Here is a 24,553-nt window from a genome sequence, read left to right on the forward strand (position 1 = left end):
AGTCTTCAACTATGCTTTTTTGGATTTTGGATTATTCAAATTAGGTGTTTCTTTGTGCATATTCAATAATAGCGTCTGTGTTTTGCTTAGGGCCAGCAGTTCATAAACACCAGTACAATAGCAACGCAGTGACGGATATTAACTTGGATAATGTTTGTAAGAAGGGAAATACTCTTTTGTGGGATCTGGTCCAGGATGAAGATGCAGTAAGTTAAATATCAGAAAAGAATATCTGCCGAAAGAAAATAAATAGATACTTGTCAATATCTTTTCTCTTACTTTCTGTAGATTCATCTCTCTGAGGGATTAATAAATGAAGCAGAGAAGCTGCTCTGTTCCTTAGTGTGCTGGTTTACTGATAGGCAGATCCGAATGAGATTCATCGAAGGCTGCCTGGAAAACTTAGCAAATAACAGGTAACTGAAATTATTTATGCTATCACAGATTATTACATTTATCTGTTTCTGTGTTCATGTATCAAAATAGACATTTCTTTCTTTAAGCATATGCCTTATAATGGTCGTGTTGAATATATATTAGTTTCTTAATCTTACTCAAAGGCATTGTGACAGACCCAGGCCAGTGGAGTGCAGGAGTCTGGTAGAGGGCAAATATACTGGTCACTGGGTGAGTAGTTTTCTGTTCCCTGAGTGCCCAGAGCAGGGGCTGCACTAGAGTAGTCAGGAACTTGCTAGAACCAATTAAGGCAGACAAGCTGATTAGAACACCTGCAGCCAATCAAGGCAGGCTAATCAGGGGACCTGGGTTTTAAAAGGAGCTCTCTCCAGTCAGATGGGGAGGAGCCAGAGGAGAGGAAGTGCGTGTGAGGAGCTGGTAGTAAGAGACACAAGGAGCTGAGACTGAGAGGGTGTGCTGCTAGAGGACTAAGGAGTACAAGCGTTATCAGACACCAGGAGGAAGGTCCTGTGGTGAGGATAAAGAAGGTGTTTGGAGGAGGCCTTGGGGAAGTAGCCCAGGGAGATGTAGCTGTCACACAGCTGTTACAAGAGGCACTATAGACAGCTGCAAATCCATAGGGCCCTGGGCTGGAACCCGGAGTGGAGGGCGGGCCCGAGTTCCCCCTGATCAGACACAGGAGGAGCTGATCCAGACTGTGGGGGAGATCACTGAGGTGAGCAAATCTGCCAATAAGTGCAGGACCCACCAAGGTAGAGGAGGAACTTTGTCACAGCGTGTTAAAGCTGATATGGGTAAAACATAAAAGTAAAGGGGGAAAAAAAAGCAATCTGAAGAGTAATGTGAACCTTTCTGATATCGCTTCGAACTGGGACATGCTGAAGTCTCTGGGCTTCAAATGCTGTAAGTTGATGCCAGTCAGTGATCCCCACTCCAGCTGCATAAAGTGCCAGAGTGATGGTCACATTAGGTGTAAATGCCCTATCTGAAAGGGATTCACTCTCTGGACCAAGACAAAGAAAGAGATTAGTTGGGTCAGAGACATTCTTATGGAGGCAGCTTTATGCCCACATTCAGTACTGAACCTTTTGGTGTGTGGAGACTCAGATTCCACACCTTTCTCAGTGCACTGCCAAACTTAGTGGCACCCCATATTGAAGAGTGTCTGATAGAAGACATTCTCTCTCTAGGGCCCTGCAAGAAGCAGGCAATCCTGCTTTTTCTTCAAGGGCTCAGTCCCCATTGGCCCACCATGAGAAGCCGAGTACTGAGGTTAGGGCAGCCTTTGCAAGATGGTCCCCAGTACCACACTCGGGTTCTCTTGAGTCATCAGCTCAGGAACCTGATCAGACTGTCGAGATTGCTGGCTTTGTCTGCAGCACCAACTTTGTAAACAGCTTTGTTGGTACCAAGCATGCCTGCAGCATACACAGCAGCACAGGACCTCCTATGTTTGTCAGTACCATATTTGTTGCCCATGTAGGAAGACTCACTTCCTGCTTCCCTCTCGGTAACACAGGTGTTCAGTGTCTGTTTTGCTTCAGCCTTTATTGGAAGGTTAATGATGACCAGATACTCAGTACTAACAACAAGGGGAAAGGAACACAAGCTAGAATAGGGAAAGAACAGGTTAAAGAATATTTAGATAAGTTAGATGCATTCAAGTCAGCAGGGCCTGATGAAATTCATCCTAGGGTACTTAAGGAACTAGCTAAAGCAGAGGTTCTCAAACTTCATTGCACCGCGACCCCCTTCTGGCAATAAAAATTACGACATGACCCTAGGAGGCCAGATGGAAGCCTGAGCCTGCCCAAGCCCTGCTGTCCAAGGATGGAGTTGGGGGGAGCAAAGCTGAAGCCCAAGGCCTGTAACCTGAGTCCCAACACACAGGGCTGAAACCCTCAGGTTTTGACCTTTGATGGTGAGGCTTGGGCTCGGTCTTCAGCCCTGGGCCCCAGCAAGTCTAAGCCAGCCCTGGCTAACCCATTAAAATAGGGTTATGACTCATTTTGGGGGTCCTGACCCACAGGTTGAGAACCTCTGAGCTAAAGCAATCTCAGAACCATTAGCAGTTTTTTTAGGAACTCCTGGAGATCACGTGAGGTCCCAGAAAACTAGAGAAGGGCAAACCCATGTTATAAAAGGAGAACAAAGAAGACCCAGGGAATTATAGGCCAGTCAGCCTAACTTCAGTACTTAGAAAGATACTGAAACAAATGACTAAACAACTTGTAAGCACCTGGAGGGTACTAGGGTTGTAAGGAATAGCTAGCATGGATTTATCAAGAACAGCTCATGCCAAACTAGCCTAATTTCCTTTTTTGACAGGTTTCTTGCCTAGCTGATGGGAGGGGCAGGGTGGAAGCAGTAGATGTGATATTTCTTGATTTTAGTAAGGCTTTTGACACAGGGAAACTAGGAAAATGTGATCTAGATGAATTGCTGTAAGGTGAGTGCACAACTGATTGAAAAACCATACTCAGAGTTATTGATAGTTCACTGTCTGAGTGGGAGGGCATATCTAGTGGAGTCCGGCAGGGGTCTGTCCTGGGTCCAGTTATTCAGTATTTCCATTAATGACTTGGATACGGGAGTTGGAGATATGCTTATAAAATTTGCAGATAGCCCCAAGTTGGGAGGGGTCACAAACACTTTGAAGGACAGTATTAGAAATCAAAATGCCCTTGACAAATTGGAGAATTAGTCTGTATTAAACAAGATGAAATTCAGTAAAGACAAGTGCAAAGTACTTTACATATGAAGGAGAAATCAAATGCACAACTACAAAATCAGGAATAACTGGATATGTGGCAGTGCTTCTGAGAAAGATCTGGGGATTATAGTGGAGCATAATTTGCATTTGAGTCAACAATGTGATGCAGCTTCGAAAAAGGCTAATATTATTCTGGGGTCTATTAACAGGAGTGTCTAATGTATGTCGTGAGAGGTAATTGTCCCAGTGTATTCGGCACTGGTGAGGCCTCAGGTGGAGTTTTATGTCCAACTTTTGGTACGACACATTAGGAAAAAGTGGATGAATTGGAGAGAGTCCAGAGGAGAGCAACAAAAATAATAAAAGATTTAGAAAACCTGGCTTCCCAGGAAAGTTTATAAAGAACTGGGCATGTTTAGTCTTGACAAGACTTCAAGCACTGTTATAAAGAGGACAGAGATCAGTTGTTCTCCATGTCCACTGAAGGAGGGACAAGAAGTAATGGGCTTAAACTGCAGGAAGGGAGATTTAAGTTAGATATTAGGAAAAGCTTTCTAAGAACAGTTAAGCTTTAGAGTATGTTTCCAAGGAAGGTTGTGGAATCTCCATCATTGGAAGTTTTAAAAAACAAGTTGGACAAACACCTAGGGATTACTTGGTCCTGCCACAGCACACGGGGTTGGAATTGATGACTTCTGAAGGTCCCTTCAAACCCTAAATTTCTCTGATCCTTTGATTCTGTGAGTTTGTGGAAGGCACATGTGCTGCCCTGAAGGGTACCGCTGTGATAAAAAAGTTCTCTGGCTCTGGTGCATTGACACATGGATGCCTAAAATGGAATGGACGTGCACTGTATCTCAAAGAACAACAATTATGGAAGTGGTAGGTAACTGTTTTTCGAGTAATGATCCCTGCGTGGATTCCAAATGCAGGTGCGCATGCGTGCCATGTGCCGGAGCAGGAACTATTCATAGTAGTGCCCATTGACCCGCGCATGTATCCTGCATCGGGCACGTGGTGCGTCCAAGGCTTAAGAGGCTACACGGGTCGACGCCACTCCAGTTTCCTCGTACTGCCACATGGCCAGAGTCTGAACTCCTGTTCCTCCGTGCTTTTAGCCACCTAAGAGTACTGCTTTCTAACCTTTCATTGTATATAGTTTTCTTATCTAGTTAGTTGTCTGTTATTCATTGTAGCCAGTTAAGTTCTCTCTTTGGACTTCTCCTCTTGGGGACTCCTCCCTTCTGGCCCGGGGACTATGTCCCATCAAACCAGCTTAAAAAATTGTGCGTCGTGCCTTTGCTCCTTCATTGTGAGTGATGAACACACCCATTGCCTATACTGCCTGAGTGAAGCCCACATAGTTTCCCGCTGCTCCATCAGCTGTTCATTCCTGTCTCAGACCCAAGCAGCTCATGAACTTTGTCTCTGTAATTTTTTAATGGAGGAAGCAATGCGTCTGCGTGTGCAACCAGACCTGGCTCTGATGCAACCACGGGCACAGCGTCCAGCACCAGCAGTGAGCGCCTCATCGGGTCCCTCGTGTGGCACTGACAGCACCGTTGCATCTGCCTAAGCCCTACTGCGTGCACAAGCACGAGTACAGGCATAAAGGCAGTTCCCTGATGAGGACTGCCTCAAAACGCAGTGTTACTTCCTCGAGCCATGATGAGCAATCGTGCATCACAGCAGAAGGTCCAACTTCTACTTTGGCCCTGAAGAGAGTGTGCACAGAGCACTGCTCCAAATGCCATCACTCACCGTCGGCCCTGTCCTCCATGCCGACACTGGGACCTTCATTCTCAGCACCGTCAACTCCACCAGGACCCTTGGGCTTGACGCACCTGGTTCTGCGTACTTGGGGCCATTTATTGCGTCTGACACTGTCGACAGCGCTTATGTTGCCCTTTTCGAGCACTCCACCGCACTCCGGACCTCCACCCGGCTCCCTTCTCCGGCCAATGACAGACGAGCCCCACTTGATCGTCGACCGTCCTCCTGCTCCACGCCTGGCACTGTCGGTCCTGTTGGCCGCAGTTGCACCCATTGGCCCCGGCTGCACCATCGGAACCTCCCATCCTTACAGGCGCTTGGTCATCACCGGAAGACGCCCTTATTCAGCCTTCCCTCTCACCACCAGATGACCATGCACAGTACTGGTCCCTGCTCCATCATATAGCTACCTCTCTGTTTCATGGTGGAAGATGTTCAGGACTCCAAGGACCATTCCTGGACATCCTTCAACCACCCAGACCCCCTTGTACGGCCTTACCCATCCATACCACCATATTACAACAGTCCCAGGCGGTTTGGCACGTGCCAGCATCTTGTGCCCCTACACCAAAAAGGGCAGAATGCTGGTATTTCAGTCCCTCGAAGGCCACCAACTTTCTTTTTACCCACCTACTACCTAACTCCGTGTTGGTCAACGCCACCACCAAATGTGCCCGACAGCAACATTTCAAATGCTCCCCCCTGACTGCACTGCCAAGAAACTAGACTTGATGGGTCGCAAGGTTTATTCATCAGCAGGGTTACAGTTCTGCATCACCAGCTGCCAGGCTGTTCTTGCCAAATACGACTCTGTCCTACTCCAAACTGGCTGACTTCCAAGACTCTCTTGCACTAGACCGCCAGCAGGAATTCCAATGCCTGATAGATGAGGGGAAACTGGGAGCCAAGGTCATGCTCCAGGGTGGGGTTAATGCTGCAGACACTGCGTCTTGCTTCTTGGCATCCGGCATAGTCCTCCAGTCTAGCGGCTACCCTAAAGAGGTCCAGACTACCCTCGAGGACCTTCCTTTCGATACTAAGTTATGCAGTGACAAAATGGATGAGTCTCCTCACTCCTGTAAGGATTCCTGAGCTACATTCCGCTCCCTGGGCATCGATAATCCAGCCTCCAACCGTCAACACCAACATCCACCCCTGCGTCCTTGCCCACGGACCACTTATCAGCCATATCCCCAGTGAACACTTGACTCACCTCGCCTCTGCCCTGGCTTTCAGCAACCCCAACATTTCTCTTCTGCCACCTCTACCTTTCACTGACCATTGAAACAATCCTTTTGATTCTTCCCTCAAGATCTGCGTACCTTCCTTGGCCCCTCCAGTCTCGCCACAAGTCGTCTTCAGAGGTCATCTTGTCCTCTTTGCCCACAAATGGGGCAGAATCACCTCTGACTGTTTGGTGCTGGACATCATCTATCAGTGCTACCTCATCAAATTCCTCTCCTTCCTTTCTGGCCACCCTCTGGACCTTTCACAAGACCATTTTCTCTACAACACCCCTCTACAAGGGTGCTATAGAACCTGTTCCATGATGTTACCATAGCCGTGACTTCTTTTCCCACTATTTCCTCATCCCAAAGAAAGGGGATGATCTTTGCCCTATCCTGGACCTCTGACCCCTGAACAAGTTTATTCACAACTCTTGTTTCAGGTTGGTCACATTTCCCCTCATCATCCCCTCCTTTTCTCATGGAGCATGGTTCGCAGCTCTCGATATGAAAGATGCATACTTTCATAGACATTCATCCCGCTCACCGCAAATTCCTTCACCTTCTATCGGGCGGTGCCTATTATCAATTGTGTATCCTTTCCTTCAGGATTGCTACCTTCCCTCCTTCCACCTCGTGTCTCCAGGTGAAGGTCTTCGTGATTGTGGCGGCCCACACGCACAGGCCATACCCTTTTTCCTTACCTGGACAACTAGCTTCTCGTGGCACCCTCTCACTCCCACTCCCTTACCACCATATGGATTCTATGCACCCTAGATATTGCATCAACAGGGAAAAGTCAATCCTTGTCCCTCCCTGAACACTTACGTTTATAGGGGCACAGCTGGACTCTGTTGAGACCTGTGCCTTTCTCCCCAAGGACTGCTTTGCCACCCTCGTTTCCCTTATTGTGATGCTCTGATGCTATCCACACATACATGTCCGTTACTGACTCTCCCTTCTGGGCCACATGGCTGCTTGCACTACTATTATACCATAAGAACATAAGAACGACCGTACTGGGTCAGACCAATGGTCCACCTAGCCCAGTATCCTGTCTACCGACAGTGGCCAATGCCAGGTGCCCCAGAGGTAGTGAACCTAAAAGGTAATGATCAAGTGATCTCTCTCCTGCTATCCATCCCCACCCTTTGACAAACAGAGGCTAGTAACACCATTCCTTAGGCTTTAAGGTCAGAAGGAACCATTATGATCATCTGGTCTGACCTCCTGCGCAACACAGGCCACAGAATTTCACCCACTCACTCTTGTAACAAACCCCTAACCTATGTCTGAGTTATTGAAGTCCTCAGATTGTGGTTTAAAGACCTCAAGGTGCAGAGAATCCTCCAGCAAGTGACCCGTGTCCCACGCTGCAAAGGAAGACGAAAAACCTCCAAGGCCTCTGCCAGTCTGCCCTGGAGAAAAATTCCTTTCTGACCCCAAATATGGCGATCAGTTAAACCCTGAGGATGTGGGCAAGACTCACCAGCCAGCACCCAGGAAAGAATTTTCTGTAGTAACTCAGATCCCACTCCATCTCACATTCCATCACAGACCATTGGGCATATTTCCCTGCTAATAATCAAAGATGAATTAATTGCCAGAATTAGGTTATCCCATCATACCATCCGCTCCATAAACTTATCAAGCTTAGTCTTGAAGCCAAATATGTCTTTTGCCCCCACTATTTCCCTTGGAAGGCTGTTCCCGAACTTCATTCCTCTAATAGTTAGAAACCTTCATCTAATTTCAAGTCTAAACTTCCTAGTGTCCAGTTTATTTCCATTTGTTCTACTGTCCCCATTGGTACTAAGCTTAAATAATTCCTCTCCCTCCCTGATATTTATCCTTCTGATATATTTATAAAGAGCAGTCATATCTCCTCTCAACCTTCTTTTGGTTAAGCTAAACAAGCCAAGCTCTTTGAGTCTTCTTTCATAAGACAGGTTTTCCATTCCTCGGATCATCCTAGTAGCCCTTCTCTGTCCCTGTTTCAGTTTGAATTCATCCTTCTTAAACATGGGAGACCAGAACTGCACACAATATTCCAGATGAGGTCTCATCAGTGCCTTGTTTAATGGTACTGACACTTCCTTATCTTTGCTGGAAATACCTCGCCTGATGTATCCCAGGACCACATTAGCTTTTTTAACAGCCATATCACATTTGCGGGTCATAGTCATCCTGTGATCAATCAATACTCTGAGGTCCTTCTCCTCTGTTACTTCCAACTGATGTGTTCCCAATTTATAACTAAAATTCTTGTTATTAATCCCTAAATGCATGATCTTGCACTTTTCACTATTAAATTTCATCCTATTACTATTACTCCAGTTTACAAAGTCATCCAGATCTTCCTGTATGATATCCCAGTCCTTTTCTGTATTAGCAATACCTTCCAGCTTTGTGTCATCCTTAGACTTTATTAGCACATTCCCACTTTTTGTGCCAAGGTCAGTAATAAAAAGATTAAATAAGATTGATTCCAAACCGATCCCTGAGGAACTCCACTAGTAACTTCCTTCCAGCCTGACAGTTCACCTTTCAGTATGACCCATTGTAGTCTCCCCTTTAACCAGTTCCTTATCCATCTTTCAGTTTTCATATTGATCCCCATCTTTTCCAATTTAGCTAATAATTCCCCATGTGGAACCGTATCAAATGGCTTACTGAAATCGAGGTAAATTAGATCCACTGCGTTTCATTTGTCTAAAAAATCTGTTACCTTCTCAAAGAAGGCGATCAGGTTGGTTTGGCACGATCTACCTTTTGTAAAACTACCATTGACCTTAATGTCCTTAACTGCTTTCTCCTTCAAAAATTCCAAGACCTTGCATGCTACCAATGTCAAACCAACAGGCCTATAGTTACTTGGATCACTTTTTTGCCCTTTCTTAAAAATAGGAACTATGTTCGCAATTCTCCAGTCATACGATACAACCCCTGAGTTTACTGATTCATTAAAAATTCTTGCTCATGTGCTTGCAATTTCATGTGCTAGTTCCTTTAATATTCTTGGATGAAGATTATCTGGGCCTCCTGTTTTTATCGCATTAAGCTGTTCAAGCTTGGCTTCTACCTCGGATGTGGTAATATCTACCTCCATATCCTCATTCCCATTTGTCATCCTACCATTATCCCTAAGCTCCCCATTAAAGACTGAGGCAAAGTATTTGTTTAGATATTGGGCCATGCCTAGATTATCCTTAACCTCCGCTCCATCCTCAGTGTTTAGCGGTCCCACTTCTTCTTTCTTTGTTTTCTTCGTATTTATATAGCTATAGAACCTTTTACTGTTGGTTTTAATTCCCTTTGCAAGGTCCAACTCTACATGGCTTTTGGCCTTTCTCACTTTATCCCTACATATTCTGACCTCGATAAGGTATCTTTTCTTGCTAATCCCTCCCATCTTCCACTCCTTGTAGGCTTTCTGCTTTTTCTTAATCACCTCTCTGAGATGCTTGCTCATCCAGCTTGGTCTACAACTCCTGCCTGTGAATTTTTTCCCCTTTCTTAGGATGCAGAAACTTGGAAAACTAATAGTTTTTGCAACTTTGACTTGAAGTAATTCCAGGCCTCCTGCGCCTTTAGATTCACAAGTTCTTCAGTCCAATCCACTTCCCTAACTATTTTCCTAAATTCTTTAAAGTTAGCCCTTTTGAAATAAAAAACCCTAGTCCCAGATCTATTTTTGTGCATCCTTTCATCTAGTTTCAACTGAATTAGCTCATGATCACTCGAACCAAGGTTGTTCCCTACAACCATTTCTTCTATGAGGTCCTCACTACTTACCAAAACCAAATCTAAAATGGCATCCCCTCTTGTTGGTTCTTCAATTACTTGGTGAAGGAATCCATCAGCTATCACATCCAGGAAAATCTGAGACCTATTATTATTACTAGCACTTGTCCTCCAGTCTATATCTGGGAAGTTAAAGTCTCCCATGATCACACAATTCCCATTAGTATTTACTTCATTAAAAACATTAAAGAGGTCTCTATCCGTATCCAAATCGGATCCTGGCGGTCTGTAGCAAACCCCAAGCATGGTGTCAGGGGAGGCTCTAGTAGCTTTCTTTCCCAGTGTGATTTTTGCACAGACAGACTCTGTCTTATCCATTCCATCACTTCTTATTTCTTTACAGTCTACCTCATCATTGATATACAATGCTACTCCAACTCCTTTTCCTTTATTTCTGTCTTTCCTAAACAGCACATAGCCTTCAATACCTGTACTCCAGCCATGACTACTATTCCACCATGTTTCTGTTATCCCTGTAATATCTTCTTCCTGCACCAATAGCTCTAGTTCCTCCATTTTGTTACCTAGGCTCCTTGCATTAGTGTACAAACATCTTAATTTTTGCCATTTGGCTTCAGTGACATTCTTTACGCAAGTAGGCACAGACATTCTACCACCAGTATCACCTATTAGACTGGTATCTACACTACCCTTCCTCCTTATGTCCATTCTCATACCCACAGCTGTATCCTTTCTTACTTTGTTTTCTTACTTTTCAGTGTTAAATTCCGGCATGGAGATTACCTGGACATCTCCCAACCATCTCCCCCAAATTCCTAGTTTAAAACTCTCTTAATCAGTTGTGCCAGCCTCCATCCTAGAAGTCTATTTCCCTCCTTGCTCAGGTGAAGTCCATCCCAAGAGAACAGTCCTCTTTCCATGAATGCTTCCCAGTGGCCGTACATCCCAAAGCCCTCCTTATAGCACTGCTGCCTGAGCCATCTGTTGATTGCCATAATCTTGTCACACCTTTGTCGCCCTTCTCTAGGAATATGCAGAATCCCACTGAAGATCACCTGAGCCTGGATTTCCTTAAGCGTCTTCCCCAGCCTGGCAAAGTCTCCCTTGATACATTCCAGTGAGAATCTAGCAGTATCATTTGTTCCTACATGAAGGACAATCAACTGATTCTTTCCCACTCCTGTCAGGAACCTTTTCAGCCTCAGGTCCACATCCCGTATCTTAGCACCCGGCAGATAGCACACCCTTCTGTTCTCCGGATCAGCTCTAGTTACAGACCTGTCTATTCTTCTCAGTAAGAAGTCCCCAATCACGTAGACCTGCCTTTTCCTGGTGACAGTGCGATTCTCCGGTCTGTCCCCTGTTCCCTCTGGCTGCAAGTCCTCTCGATTTCTATTGTCCCTTGCAATCCTCCACAACCCATCCCATATCCTCCTGGGGCTCATATTTGGTGTTATCTCCATTGATCTCATCCCCTCTTCCTATAGAACTAACTGCTCTTCTCTTCTTCCTTGCCCTCTCACCTTCAGCGACCACCTGCTGTGCCCCTTCTTCATTTTCCAACTCCACAAACCTGTTCCTGAGCTCTATTTCTCCTTCACTACTCCATCTTTTCCTCTGCCTGGTTCTCTTAATCACATGCTTCCACTGTCCACTTTCCTCACCCAGCAGTGCCCCTCAGAATTCTTTGGTTCTTCTTCCATCTGCAAGTCTGAGCTTTTCCCTTCAGCCTACTCATGTCTTTGCTCCATCATCTGCTCGAACCCCCTTCTAAACTCAACCAGAGTTTCCACCTCCATCTTCGGATCTTTCTTCCATCAGATCTATCAGTTGGCACTTCTTGCAAACAAAACTCTTATCAGGTACCCCCTCCAGGATCACGTACGTGCCTCAGCTTCCACATCCAGTCATCTTCATTGTGTCTTCCACTGCTGCCTCTGTTTCGGTCATAGCCTTCCCACCTAAAACCTATTAGTCCAGGAAACACAAAACAAACCACCACCACCCACAGCAAAACAAACCCTGAACAGGCACCAGAACACTGGCAGAACACCACCCACTCCCTTCATTAGCCTGTCTATTCCTCGTTCTAGGTCTCTTAGTCTCCCCTGCAAACTCCCCTTGCAAACCCCCACTGAAACTCCCCTATTTACAGTTCTGTTTGCTGGCTCCTGTGCCGCTGCAGCTGTCTATGCTGCTTCCTAACTGGCTGGCTACCTTTATAGGATCCCTAAGCAGGGAAACCCTGCCCCCTACTCAGGGCTCAGGTTCTCTCCCAGCACACTGCCCCTACTAGCTTCCACACATATAACTACAAAATATAATACACAAAATACAAAAACCTTCTCCTCCAACAGAACTCCCACTGAAACTCCCTTGTTTACAGCTCTGTTTGCTGGCTCCTTGCCCATCTTGGCGAATAGCCATTAATGGACTTAACCTCCATGAATTTATCCAGTTCTCTTTTAAATTCTGTTACAGTCCTAGCCTTCAGAACCTCCTCAGGCAAGAAGTTCCACAAGTTGACTGTGTTCTGTGTGAAGAAGAAGTTCCTTTTATTTGTTTTAAACCTACTGCCCATTAATTTCATTTGGTGACCCCTAGTTCTTGTATTATGGGAATAAGTAAATAACTTTTCCTTATCTCCTTTCTCCACATCACTCATGATTTTGTACACCTCTATCATATCCCCCCTTAGTCTCCTCTTTTCCAAGCTGAAAAGTCCTAGCCTCTTTAAGCTGTCCTCATAGGGGACCCGTTGCAAACCCCTGATTATTTTAGTTGCCCTTCTCTGAACCTTTTCTAGTGCCAGTATATCTTTTTTGAGATGAGGAGACCACATCTGTACGCAGTATTGAAGATGTGGACATACCATCGATTTATATAAGAGCAATAATATATTCTCTGTCTTATTCTCTATTTCCTTTTTAATGATTCCTAACATCCTGTTTGCTTTTTTGACCACCTCTGCACACTGCCTGGACGTCTTCAGAGAACTATCCATGATGACGCCAAGATCTCTTTCCTGACTACAAAAAGGATATGGAAAAATTAGAGAGTCCAGCAGAGAGCAAAAAACTGATTAGGGGACTGGAGCACATGACTTACGAGGAGAGGCTGAGGGAACTGGGGTTATTTAGTTTGCACAAGACAAGAATGAGGGGGATTTGATAGCTGCTTTCTGCTACCTGAAAGGGGGTTCCGAAGAGGATGGATCTAGGCTGTTCTCAGTGGTGGTAGAAGACAGAACAAGAAGCAATGGTCTCAGGTTGCAGTGGAGGAGGTTTAGGTTGGATATTAGGAAAAACTTTTTCACTAGCAGGGTGGAGAAGCACTGGAATGGGTTACCTAAGGAGGTGGTGGAATCTCCTTCCTTAGATATTTTTAAGGCATGCACATATGTGGTTCGCCATCCCAGACAGGATGCGGCCACTCCAGCTCTGATTGGCCTCAGTGTTCTCCCAGTCCAGAGACAGGGTGGACAAAGTTGTCACTGTGCCCAAACTGGTGATTGCCTCTCTGTGATGGTGGTCCTCCCTGCGGAACATGCTCCATGGGGTCCCGTTTAGGGTCCGGCTCCCATCCGTGGAGCTGGTGTATGGCGCGTTGGACCTGGGGTGGGGAGCCCATGTGGGGAACGTGTAGACCCGAGGTCTGTGGTCCACGTAGGACCTTGTCCTGCATAGAAACGTCAAAGAGCTCAGGGCAGTCCATCTGGCATGCGTGGCCTTCCGCTCACACCTGGAGGGCAGAGTGGTCAGGGTTCTCACAGACAACACGGCCTCGATGTTCTACATCAACAGGCAGGGCGGGACCCACACCTCTGCCAGGAAGCCCTCAGGCTGTGGGACTTCTGTATAGCCCATGGTATTTGCCTGCAATCCCACCACTTATCGGGCACCCAGAATTCCTGGGTGGATTGCCTGAGCCAAAATTTCTCCTCTCAGCACGAGTGGTCACTACATCCAGAGATGGTGCACAGGATTTTCCAAACGTGGGGCACTCCCCAGGTGGACCTGTTCGTTGCACGGCAGAACCACCGGTGTCCACACTTCTGGTGCGGTAGGGGTTGGGCATAAATGCCATCTTTGATGCCTTCCTCCTGTCCTGGTCAGGCCAGCTTCTCTATGTCTTTCCCCCCGATCCTGTTGATTGGCAAGGTCATGGAAAAGATAAAAACAGACAGAGTCTGGGTCCTCCTGATAGCTCCGGTATGGCCCTGACAACATTGGTACGGAACCCTCACAAGCCTGGAAGTCACCCCGCCATGGCCGTTGCCATCCCGCCTGAACTTGCTATCTCAGGACCAGAGCTGCCTCCTTCACCCCAACCTAGCAGCATTTCACCTCACGACGTGGCTACACAATGGTTAGGCAGGGAGGCAAGGACTTGCTCTGAAGGAATTATGCGCATCCTCCTGGAAAGCAGATGGCCCTCCACATGTCGGGCCTACTTGTCAAAGTGGTCTCGGTTTTCCCAGTGGGCAGCTGATCAGAGCGTTTCACCTGTGACTGCTCTGATTCAGCTCATTTTAGACTATCTCTTTCACCTTAGAGCCCAAGGCAGAGTGCCCTCATCTGTCAAGGTGCACTTGACAGCCCTTTTGCCCTTCCACCCGCCAGTGCAGGGCCATGCTGTGTTCTCCCATGCCATGACTGGCCGATTTCTTAAGGATTTGGATTGTCTCTTCCCGTATGTTAGGCCCCCAGTCCCGCAGTGGGACCTGAACCTGGTGCTGATGAGGTTGGTGGGTCCCCCGTTTGAACCACTAGCTACATACTCCTGGTTGCACCTTTCATGGAAGGTAGCCTTCCTGTTGGCAATCACATCTGTTAGACGGGTCTCAGAGCTCTGGGTTCTGACCTCTGAACCCCCGTACACTGTGTTCTATAAGGATAAGGTTCAGCTCCGACCATATTCTTCGTTCCTCCCCAAGATGGTCTCTGCCTACCGTATGGGTCAGGACATTTTCCTGCTGGTGCTCTGTCCCAAGCCCCGTGCATCCAGTGAGGAGCGCTGCCTCCACATGCTGGATGTGAGACGGGCTCTGGCTTTTTGCCTAGAACATAAAAGTTATTCAGGAAGTCCTCGCAGCTGTTCATCGCCTCTCATGCGTTTGGCTGATCTCCACTCAGCAGCTTTCCGACTGGATCTTCTCATGTATTCATACTCGTTATGACCTGGCGGGAGTCCCCCTGCTGCCAGTTGTGATGGTGCACTCGACTAGGGCACAAGGCTCGTTGGCTGCATTTTTGGCCCATGTTCTCATCCAGGACATTTGTAGGGCTGCCATATGGTCTTCGGTTCATATGTCTACCTCACATTATGTGATCGTCTCCCAAACCAGGGAGGATGCCAGGTTCGGCAGGGCTGTACTCCATCCCGAGTGTCTGTGAACTCCTAGCAAACTCCAACAGATATAGCTTGGCATCACCTATTGTGGAATGCACGTGAGCAATCACTCAAAGAAGAAAAGACAGTTACTTTTTCCATGACTGGTGTTCTTTGAGATATGTTGCTCATGTCCATTCCGCATCCCGCCCTCCTTCCCCTCTGTCGGAGTTGTCTGGCAAGAAGGAACTGAGGGTAGCGGGAGCGCACAGTGCCCCTTATACTGCATCATAGTGGCGCCACTCCAGGGGTTGTTGGGGCGCTCGCCTACTGGAACTGCTAGGGGAAAAGCTTTTCTCTCTGGTGCACGTGGCGAGCATGCAAACCTATAGAGTAATGGACGTGAGCAACACATCTCGAAGAACACCAGTTACGGAAAAGGTAACTGTCTTATCTCCAATTCGCTAATCCAGAACCAAATTGATAAAACTTCATAGCGTAATCTTGTTCGTAGTGGGCTAACTGATTTACTAATACCATGATTTATGGTGCATAGTATTTGTCATGACAGATGTGGCTATGACAAACACACAGCCATAGATTTAACTATCTAGGGCCCTTAACAGACCAGTTAAGGATTGGTGATTTCATTCTTAGAGCTAAATTCTCCAACCAGATCCACTGCAAAGATATTAAATAAGATACTTAAATGGAGAATTATTTTTAGCTTCAGTATGTAAATAGAGATCCTCTGGGCCATTCCTTGCTCCAACTAGGGATCTGCAGTGGCGCAGTACATCCTAGGCATTTAAGCCTAGCACATTATTCATTTATATTCTATTGTCTGAAGCTCAGCATAAATAAAAACTAATTCAGGTGAAATAGGTGACCAAGCCGTAGTCCGCAATCTTTTCCCTGTTATGTTCTGTTACCATTTTTATTAGGAACTGTTTTTTTAGTATAAGACACATTATATAAACCTCTTATAATTGTTTAAATTTGAAACAATTGTTGCCGTATTGTTTGAAAATGAAATATAAACATAATTCAGCACAGCAAACAGCAGTGTGCAACATTAGGCCCTTGGGGCACTTCTTGGGTTGTTGATGATTTCAGCAATAAGCCTTGTTTTTTGCCTGCTCCTGAGGTGTGCACCGATAGCCTATATATACATATCTTATTGTTACTATATTGGCAGTTTGGGGCAGATCTAATTCTGTTTACATACATTTCACGCGATTAAAACTGGACCTATTTTGCTGACATTTCAAAAGAAAATGCATTACCTGTCAGCATGAAACTCCGATATGTTTATGAACGTGTATTTGGCATAATCTATTGAAATATCAGACTTCTGGAACGCACAAAGTGAATACTATTTTATTTTATACTTGAGAACAATCTTGTTCGTAAAGTATTATTTATACATAAATATTTATAATATTCACACTCCAAATCTTGTTCATGAGAGGGTTACATACAAAGGTGGACTTCACCCAAATATGCCCAATACTTTCAATTTAAAGTGAATTTGTCAGTGAAGAGCATGCACCCCGACAATAACTTTAGGTACTGTCAGCGATTTTAATTTACAAAAATCATATTCCAGTTATTTATTTTTTCCTCCCTTTAGATCTGTAGTAGTTTCACTTCGTCTTCTTCCAAAGTTATTTGGTACATTTCAGCAGTTTGGGAGCAGTTATGATACACATTGGATAACAATGTAAGTAAAAATACCTTCTCTCACCTACCCCCCTACCCCCAAAGGAAATTGATGATTGCCAAAGGGCTGTTGATAGGATAAAGAGCCTTTCACATCTAAATCACATATTCAGACCTCGTCCAGGTCTCAGGTTGATTAATACTCAAAGTCATTACCATCTGGTGGCCAATATGAAATGAGTTCTCTGTCTTTAAGTTCCTGATGAACAGATTTCTTCATAAGATAAGCTTTATCAGAACTGAGGCTAAGGCTAGTGTTTGGGTGGATATGCATCGTTAGATCCCCGTAAGTGAACTCGCTGTAGAATGCTGGAAGTGCATTGATGGGGACAATGTGGGTAAGCTTGTATTGCCAGAGACTGTGCTGTAGCTGTTCTGATTGTAAATCCAATCATTTTGAGCAATGCAAAATTCACTAAAAATGTTAATGTTTTTAAAAGTAAAGGCTGTGTAGTGCTGTTCTGCCTTAGGGGAAAATCAGGTTCAGTTTTTGGTCTCTGAGCTGGCAGAAGTTTTGAGTGCTGTGGAGGAAGCACACCTGGACTTTTTTGAAAAGTAGTGCCTTATGTCACTCATCAACAACCCCTGTAGCCATTTAGACCTTTATTCAGCAAGGTGCTTAAGCACATACCTAACTTTTAAGCATGTGAGTAGTCCCACTGAAGATCTTAAGATTGGTCTATAAATATTTGGCTAAAATATAGTTTGTCAGTGGAACTACTATTGATGTTCTTAAAGTTAGACACTTACTTAAATACTTTGCTGAATCAGAGCCTTACAGAGCAGTGTTGATAGGCTCTGAAGGAAGTTCCATCTATTAGTCCTAGGCCAGAAAATGATGGCCACACTTAGGAGCCTTAAGGATAAGAAGATAAGAGCAGAGAAACATAGTGGAGACTTCTCAAGATTCTATAAGTGATGGGGCGCACCTCCAGTCATATGGAAAGTGGATTGTTAGCTTTGTTAATTTGCTCATGAATTTTCCTACAACATATATTTCACTTAGGCAAAATATTTTTTCCCTTTAAATTGCACAGGTGGGCAGAAAAAGAACTTAACATGATGAAACTCTTCTTTGATAATTTAATACACTACATTCAAGCAGTAAGGGAAGGACGACATAAACATGCATTGTAAGTATAGTGTATGCATCTGGTTTTGAGTATTGAATATAATTTTATAATTTTAAACTCATTGTTCTTCTCCTTATGGCAATTCCTTCTGAGACAGTTCCTTTTTTATTATAACAATTAATAACCCTTGCTGGGGAAATGGAGGTGCAAGAAAGGTGAGCAGCAGGAAGACTTGCTGCAACCATATTATGTCTTTAGTCAGATATTTATAGACTGATTTTAATAAGACTATCCTTTGTGTCTCATATTAGCATGTAAAACATCTGCCTTTAATTTTAAAAACGTTAATCCTTTTCATTCTTTCTAAGAGTGATCCTTGTTAATCATTATTGCTTTGAATGTTTACCTTTACTGATACAAGGTGAAGATTTCTTTACAGAAATTGATCAAAGACATCTATATTAGTTTCTTTAAAAACCTTTAAGGTGTTTCTACTAATTTTTCTTTTGCTATAAAATCTCATTAAGATAGTACAGTTGGCTTCAAGTACTAAAACTTTAGTGCCCATTTTCTAACCCGAGTGCCTAACATTAGGTACCTAAGTCTATTTTTAAACCTAGTTAAAAATGGCCTAATTTATAGCAGTGCTGAGCACTTGCAACTCACAGGATCTGCATCTATGAAAATTAGCTCACTTTTATGTATGTATCTATATATTGATACAGGTGCCTAACTTCAGGCATCCACATTTGAAAAGTTTAGCTTTCAGTTAGGGTCTAATTTTCAGCTTCACGAAAACCTTCATCTGCATATGCAAATCCTGCAGTTAGATATCTGTGTGATGAGTGACAATTTTTAAGGCTGGTTTGAAGCTGACTGAAAATTTAGCCTTCTATGTGAAATAGTTCATTGTTGAAAACTAGGTCATATATTGTTCTCCTCCTCTCTTTTATTTTAAGTAAATCTGCATCTCATAATAGGTGGGGAATATAATTAAAATTTGTAGGCAGCACTTGCAAAGATTGCTGCAAGAAGAGTAATTCATCTTTATACAGTGGTTGGAAGTTCAGACATTTCTGAGCATTTTGCAGGTGTATTAGAAACGTAGTGATGGCCCCATTCTTCATGGTGCTGAGCAGATACAGTTCCTACTAAAGATGCATAAAGTACACACAAAACTCACCTATTGCTCCCCTACCCCCTGTTCTCTTTTTCCAGTTACTTTGTATTGTGCTACAGTCTATATGAGTGGGTTTACATTACTTCTTGAACTTAGTTTGAAGTTTTGAAAGTAGTTTTAAAAAAGTAATGAGAAATTATGTTCTTATGTTTGCTCAAGTTTGTGTGTGTGCGTGTGCGCAGGGATGGAGAAGGATCAATATAAGAATTAAACATTTGCAAATGAATTAAAAATACGTTTTTTTAAAAAAATATTCAAATATAGGTACAGCCACAGTGCAGAAGTTCAAGTGCGTCTTCAGTTTTTGACATGTGTTTTTTCAACTCTTGGATCACCAGATCATTTCAGTAAGTTTTTTTATATTACCTGATAATTAATATCCATCCCTTGAATTTTACAATTAAATGTATCTGCTTTTTAACAATCTGATTATTTTTTTAATGAGTATGACCATATTTTTTTTTAAATCACAAAATCAAAGGTTAATCTAAAATGCTGTACTTTAAGAGGAGGGCAGTCTTATAGGTAAAGCACAGAACTGGGGATCAGAACTTTTGGATTCTATTCCCAGCTTTGCTTGGTCATGTCATTTAACTTCACTGAGCCTCAATTTTCTTATGAATTGGGATGATGATAATTAAAATTAGAATAATATTTCCCTATATCATTTGGTTTGAGGTCTTTGGATGAAAACTGCAGTATGAGTGCAAAAATGTTATTTATTTTTATGTTTTAATAATGTAACTTACGAGTTGTTTTCTGGAATAATGTCTTGTGTGCTAAATAGTGGTAATATTTGACGACAATTAAATATTTTAGAATGAAAGTGATCAGTATACAAATTTAATTCCTATAATGACATTAGTTTATTGAGTTAGAACAGCAACCAGTGAACTCTGATTCTAATGAAGTTATGGCACTTAACGTAAAATATACGTGACTGGATTAAGTATGAAGGACAAACATGCTGCTCATGTACCCATTCAGAGGAAAAGCAGGCCTGGGGGTAATTTATTTAGCAGCAAAGCTGGATTTTCAATAGAAGATTGAAATCAAGGAGCACTTCACAGAACACTTGCACAGTATAGCAAGACCAAGAACTTAATGTGGCAGCTGGAAACAGATGCAGACAAAGAGAATCTGGAATGTGAGATTGAACTATTGACACTATTTCCCTGAAGAAAATTTATACAATCACAATAATTAATTGAATAAACTTCCACTTCTGTGTCGTAACATAAGGAAAGGCTGGAGAATAATAATTTTGTCTAATTAATTGCACTACATAATATTGTTGGAACTTGCTGATGAGCACATTAGAAGCACCTGGTCAGACATGTGAACAAGGTGTTTCAGCAGCAAGAAGGAGAGGAAGGGGGATGTACTAATTATTGGCATTCTCTTTCTAACAGCATCAAAGAAAATGCAACTCCATACACAACAGCAAATGAAAATGAACAGTAAGAACATGCTACTGCTTCCAAATAGTGAATAAGCCTAGAAATTCCTGTAGTAATTTCTTTTCTAGTATGAACAGTCAAGATTAAACATTAAAAATACTCCAGATGATATCCCACTTGGCTGTCCTGTACTCCGTTTATCGTATTTGGATAAGGCAGCCTCTGATGGATGATAAGATCTGCGGCATAGCATAGCTAATCCTTCAGGCTTCTGTAGTTTTAGTAATACACTCTCTTAAAGTTTAACTTCGTTTCAATTTAAATTGATTTGATTTTTTTAAATGTAAAATCTATTGCTACCAACATAGAGGGTCTGTATTTTCCCCAGGCCTAATACCGGATTACAGGGGTGAAGACAATATGAGGACTCTAGATGGTTGCCACAGTCTTCAAAATAACCTTTCCCCAAAAGATTAGAGTTAGAGATAAGATAATAGTTAGTGAGACTGTCAGTAATAAGCAATAGTTAGTTATCTGCTCATTTTGGTCAAACCATGCTTTTAATAGCCATGTGGTTCCAGCTAACAGTGTGTAAGCTGCAGCTTTCCAAGTACCTCCTGAATCTGATGATCAAAACTAGCCAAAATTCAAGAAGATATTACTATTATTGCCACCTGCTGGTATCGCTGTGCTGCCACAGGACCAGATAATCCAGCCTCAGTCTGTTCGATTTTGTCCATGCAGTACAATAGATAGAAAATTGATAAAATGTTAATTCTGAGTGAACTCTTGTGGATAAGTAGACTGTTCACTTTTAGAATTGTTGTGCTGATCAAGACTTCATGGGTACCATGATGTAAGAAAAGAAAGGTTACTTAGCTGTCAATATGGCACAGAACCTCACAATTTCTCTGTGCCTCAGTTGGTCATACTCCAAGTTCAGTTTTCACCAGTGGCAACTCTAGACTCTTTCCCCTCACAGTTCATCTGTTATAGGTTGTCTGTGAATCAAGGTGACCTCAGGATGGCACAAAGAGAGGGGTATTTAGGAGCCATAATATCAGTAGTCAAGGGCAGAAAATTAGTATGATGTCCTACAGTGCCATTGATAAAATAGTCCACAGTGTTCTCCCTTGAAGAAATCTGCAGCCTAACCAGGAACGCCAGTTTCTGAGTGCAAGCCCAGTGCTATGATGAGAGCTGAGTAGGATATTGAGCTCCCCTTGAAGGAAGTAACAATCAAATCATGACAAGGATATAATTCTTAACCACAATCTCCATTCCCAACTCAAAAATGAAGTCCAGAATGTGTGTAAACACATTATAAAGTGGGAAACCTCCTGCAGTTTGATAGGCATGAAATCCTCTGTGTGTGTTTGTATGGATATTCACTTCATCAAGGACAAAAAGCCATGACAATTCCTCAGTTCCACGCTGCACAAAAATGCTAGAGAAAGAGATGCCTGTCAGTTGATTGCTACATGTGGGAGATACATAGTTCTTCTGCTGCTAGACGTATTTTTAAAACTTACCATCCTGACAAAGGGTTTTATGCCTTTTCTACTTGTTGTCCTGTTTTGGATAGAATATGCAAATTTATTGACATTATAAAGAAGCATTTAAAAACATTTTATTTCTAGGATTGAGTTTAGAACAAGTGGACATTTTATGGCATTGTTTAGTAGAAGATTCTGAGTGCTATGATGATGCATTACACTGGTTCTTAAATCAAGTACGAAGTAAAGATCAGCATGCTATGGGAATGGAAACCTACAAGCATCTTTTCTTAGAAAAGGTATATGAAAACAGTTTTTAATTTAACTTAATTAATTTGAGTTTAAATTTTTTTGTCTGCATCAAAGTGATTTTAATATATTTAAAGTTACTTCTGTGGGGAAATCCTGCCATTTCTGCAGCAACGGAATGCGCCAGGTGCAATGGAACTATTCCTCTGCATTGTGAGGTGGAAGGGAATCCTATTCAAGTATCCATTCCATCCGCCTGCCATAGATTTCTAGTCTGCAGTGTCTCTCTGTGCATCTCGATGGACTTGGGTTTCAGGACAGACCAGAGCCAACCTGAGGGAAGGGGAGGTTTGCCAGTATATGGATCCACTGTTCTTGCCTTCTGTGGAGTGAAAGCACAGGAGCAGCAGAAGGCTTAGGACTTTAGTACTGGTTCCAAATTGACTGTTACTGCTCCACTGACTTCAAGGAAAAATACCTGTTGTCTGCTACCCTTCTTTCTGAGACACCCACTCCCTATTTTATATAAAGTAACATCTTGGTGTGTAATTCCATTGTCCATATGCATCCTAGTTGTTTTTAAATCCTGAAGAATCAGTTACGTTAGCAAATTATACTGTTGCTGACAACCGTTTAAGTGCTGATGTGACACTGCTGAAAATGTTGTCCATTCTAAACAGTTTCCAACACCAATTCAGGGGGGTCCATTGGGGAGGATTGTCATTATTGATGGTTTTCTCTGTACAGTACAAAGAGATTCACATTTTTTGCTAAAACAAAACTTGACTGACCTTACAATTTTTAAGTCTGTTTTGGGATGGCAGTGAAGTTCTTGTGTGTTTTGAGAATAAATGCCCTGAAATCATTGCCATCTCTATCATTATCAATTTTCTTTTCATACTAAGGCACATTTATTTTATTTAGATGCCACAGCTAAAACCTGAAACTATTAGTATGACTGGTCTAAACCTGTTTCAACATTTATGCAACTTGGCCAGATTGGCTACCAGTGCATATGATGGTGGCTCAAACTCAGAGGTAAGTATGGACATCATGCTACAATTTCCCTTCTCTAAAATTAAGTTAATTCTCTGTTCATTTTTTTAGCTATATCTTAATATCCTTAAGGTTATTAGTGAGAGGTATTGATCATGAAGTGGCATTACATCACAACCCTATATTGGGGGCAATGCAGAAGTCCACTCTAGTGAGAGCTCTAGGAACTATAGGTCTCAAAGTTTTCAGGTGTATGGGGGACTGTGACTGATGCCCTACTGCTTCGTGCATGCATACATTCTCCTTCATCTGTTATGGAGGGGAATGGACTATAATTGTGACTGCTCTTTGTGCCTTCTGGCAAGGACTGCAGTTATGTGGGTTGTTTTCTGATTTCTCTGGGTAGGGGGTTGATGAGAGGCCATAGTGAAAATGTCACATTTGATATATGTCATGATATAATATATCTTACATTCATATAATATGCTATAGATTGTAGAACATCTTGTCCTGATAGATTCTTTAGTTGTTTTTACACCACAAAGCACCTCAGAAATGTAACCATATTTGAAGTGGATGTTAGCAACCAATTGACACACTGATCAACAGTATCCTGTGGAGAGGAGCTGTGTGGATGGACATGTGAGAATTTTGGTTGAATTCACTGATGCAAACCTCTGTTCTTGCGACAAGTGCCATGAGATCTTTAATGTTAATGTGTGCCAGGCCGGACCTCTGTTTTTAAAGTCTCCTCTGAAAGTACTTCCATTTATAAAAGGTGAAAATTTAGCCTCCTGAATTTCATGAATACACTTTCTTTCTACGATTAAAAAAAAAAAGTGTGGAGGGTGGGGAAGGTGAGATTTTAATGTTGATAATACAAATAGTTTGCAGATATTCCGCAGTGGAAGACACTTTTAAATTATAAATTACTTACAGTGCTTGCAAACGTAACAAATCAGAGACAAGATAAAATAAGTCAGTCATCACAATTACATCAGTGTAAAACTGTCTAATGGATGGGGCGATCCCAATGGAAATAAGCCTTTTGGAAACCAAATTTCTCCTGGAGATCCCCATGGGATGGGACAACTCCGTACCATTCCAGCATGAAACTGCCAGTCAGGAATGATAAAGTCCATAATGATTTAATTGCAGCAGCAGGTAGAATTCCTCCATTCCTGCTACTACACCTTTTCACTGGGTGTAGCA

At 43.1% G+C, this 24,553-nt stretch overlaps 1 protein-coding gene across 5 annotated transcripts in view; it reads left to right on the top strand.

Annotated features, from left to right (window-relative positions):
* USP34 (ubiquitin specific peptidase 34) overlaps positions 1–24,553 on the top strand; it is a 318,010-nt gene that overhangs the window by 130,103 nt on the left and 163,354 nt on the right. For all 5 annotated transcript variants that reach the window (XM_050951989.1, XM_050951992.1, XM_050951990.1 and 2 more), the window contains 7 exons: positions 91–206; positions 289–416; positions 16,859–16,948; positions 17,985–18,080; positions 19,465–19,547; positions 22,241–22,395; positions 23,270–23,383. In XM_050951989.1, the coding sequence (XP_050807946.1) occupies positions 91–206; positions 289–416; positions 16,859–16,948; positions 17,985–18,080; positions 19,465–19,547; positions 22,241–22,395; positions 23,270–23,383 (782 nt within the window). The remainder of the gene's footprint in view (positions 1–90; positions 207–288; positions 417–16,858; positions 16,949–17,984; positions 18,081–19,464; positions 19,548–22,240; positions 22,396–23,269; positions 23,384–24,553) is intronic.

The sequence above is a fragment of the Gopherus flavomarginatus genome, chromosome 4, assembly GCF_025201925.1.
Source record: "Gopherus flavomarginatus isolate rGopFla2 chromosome 4, rGopFla2.mat.asm, whole genome shotgun sequence".
In the NCBI taxonomy this organism is placed as follows: Eukaryota; Metazoa; Chordata; order Testudines; family Testudinidae; genus Gopherus; species Gopherus flavomarginatus.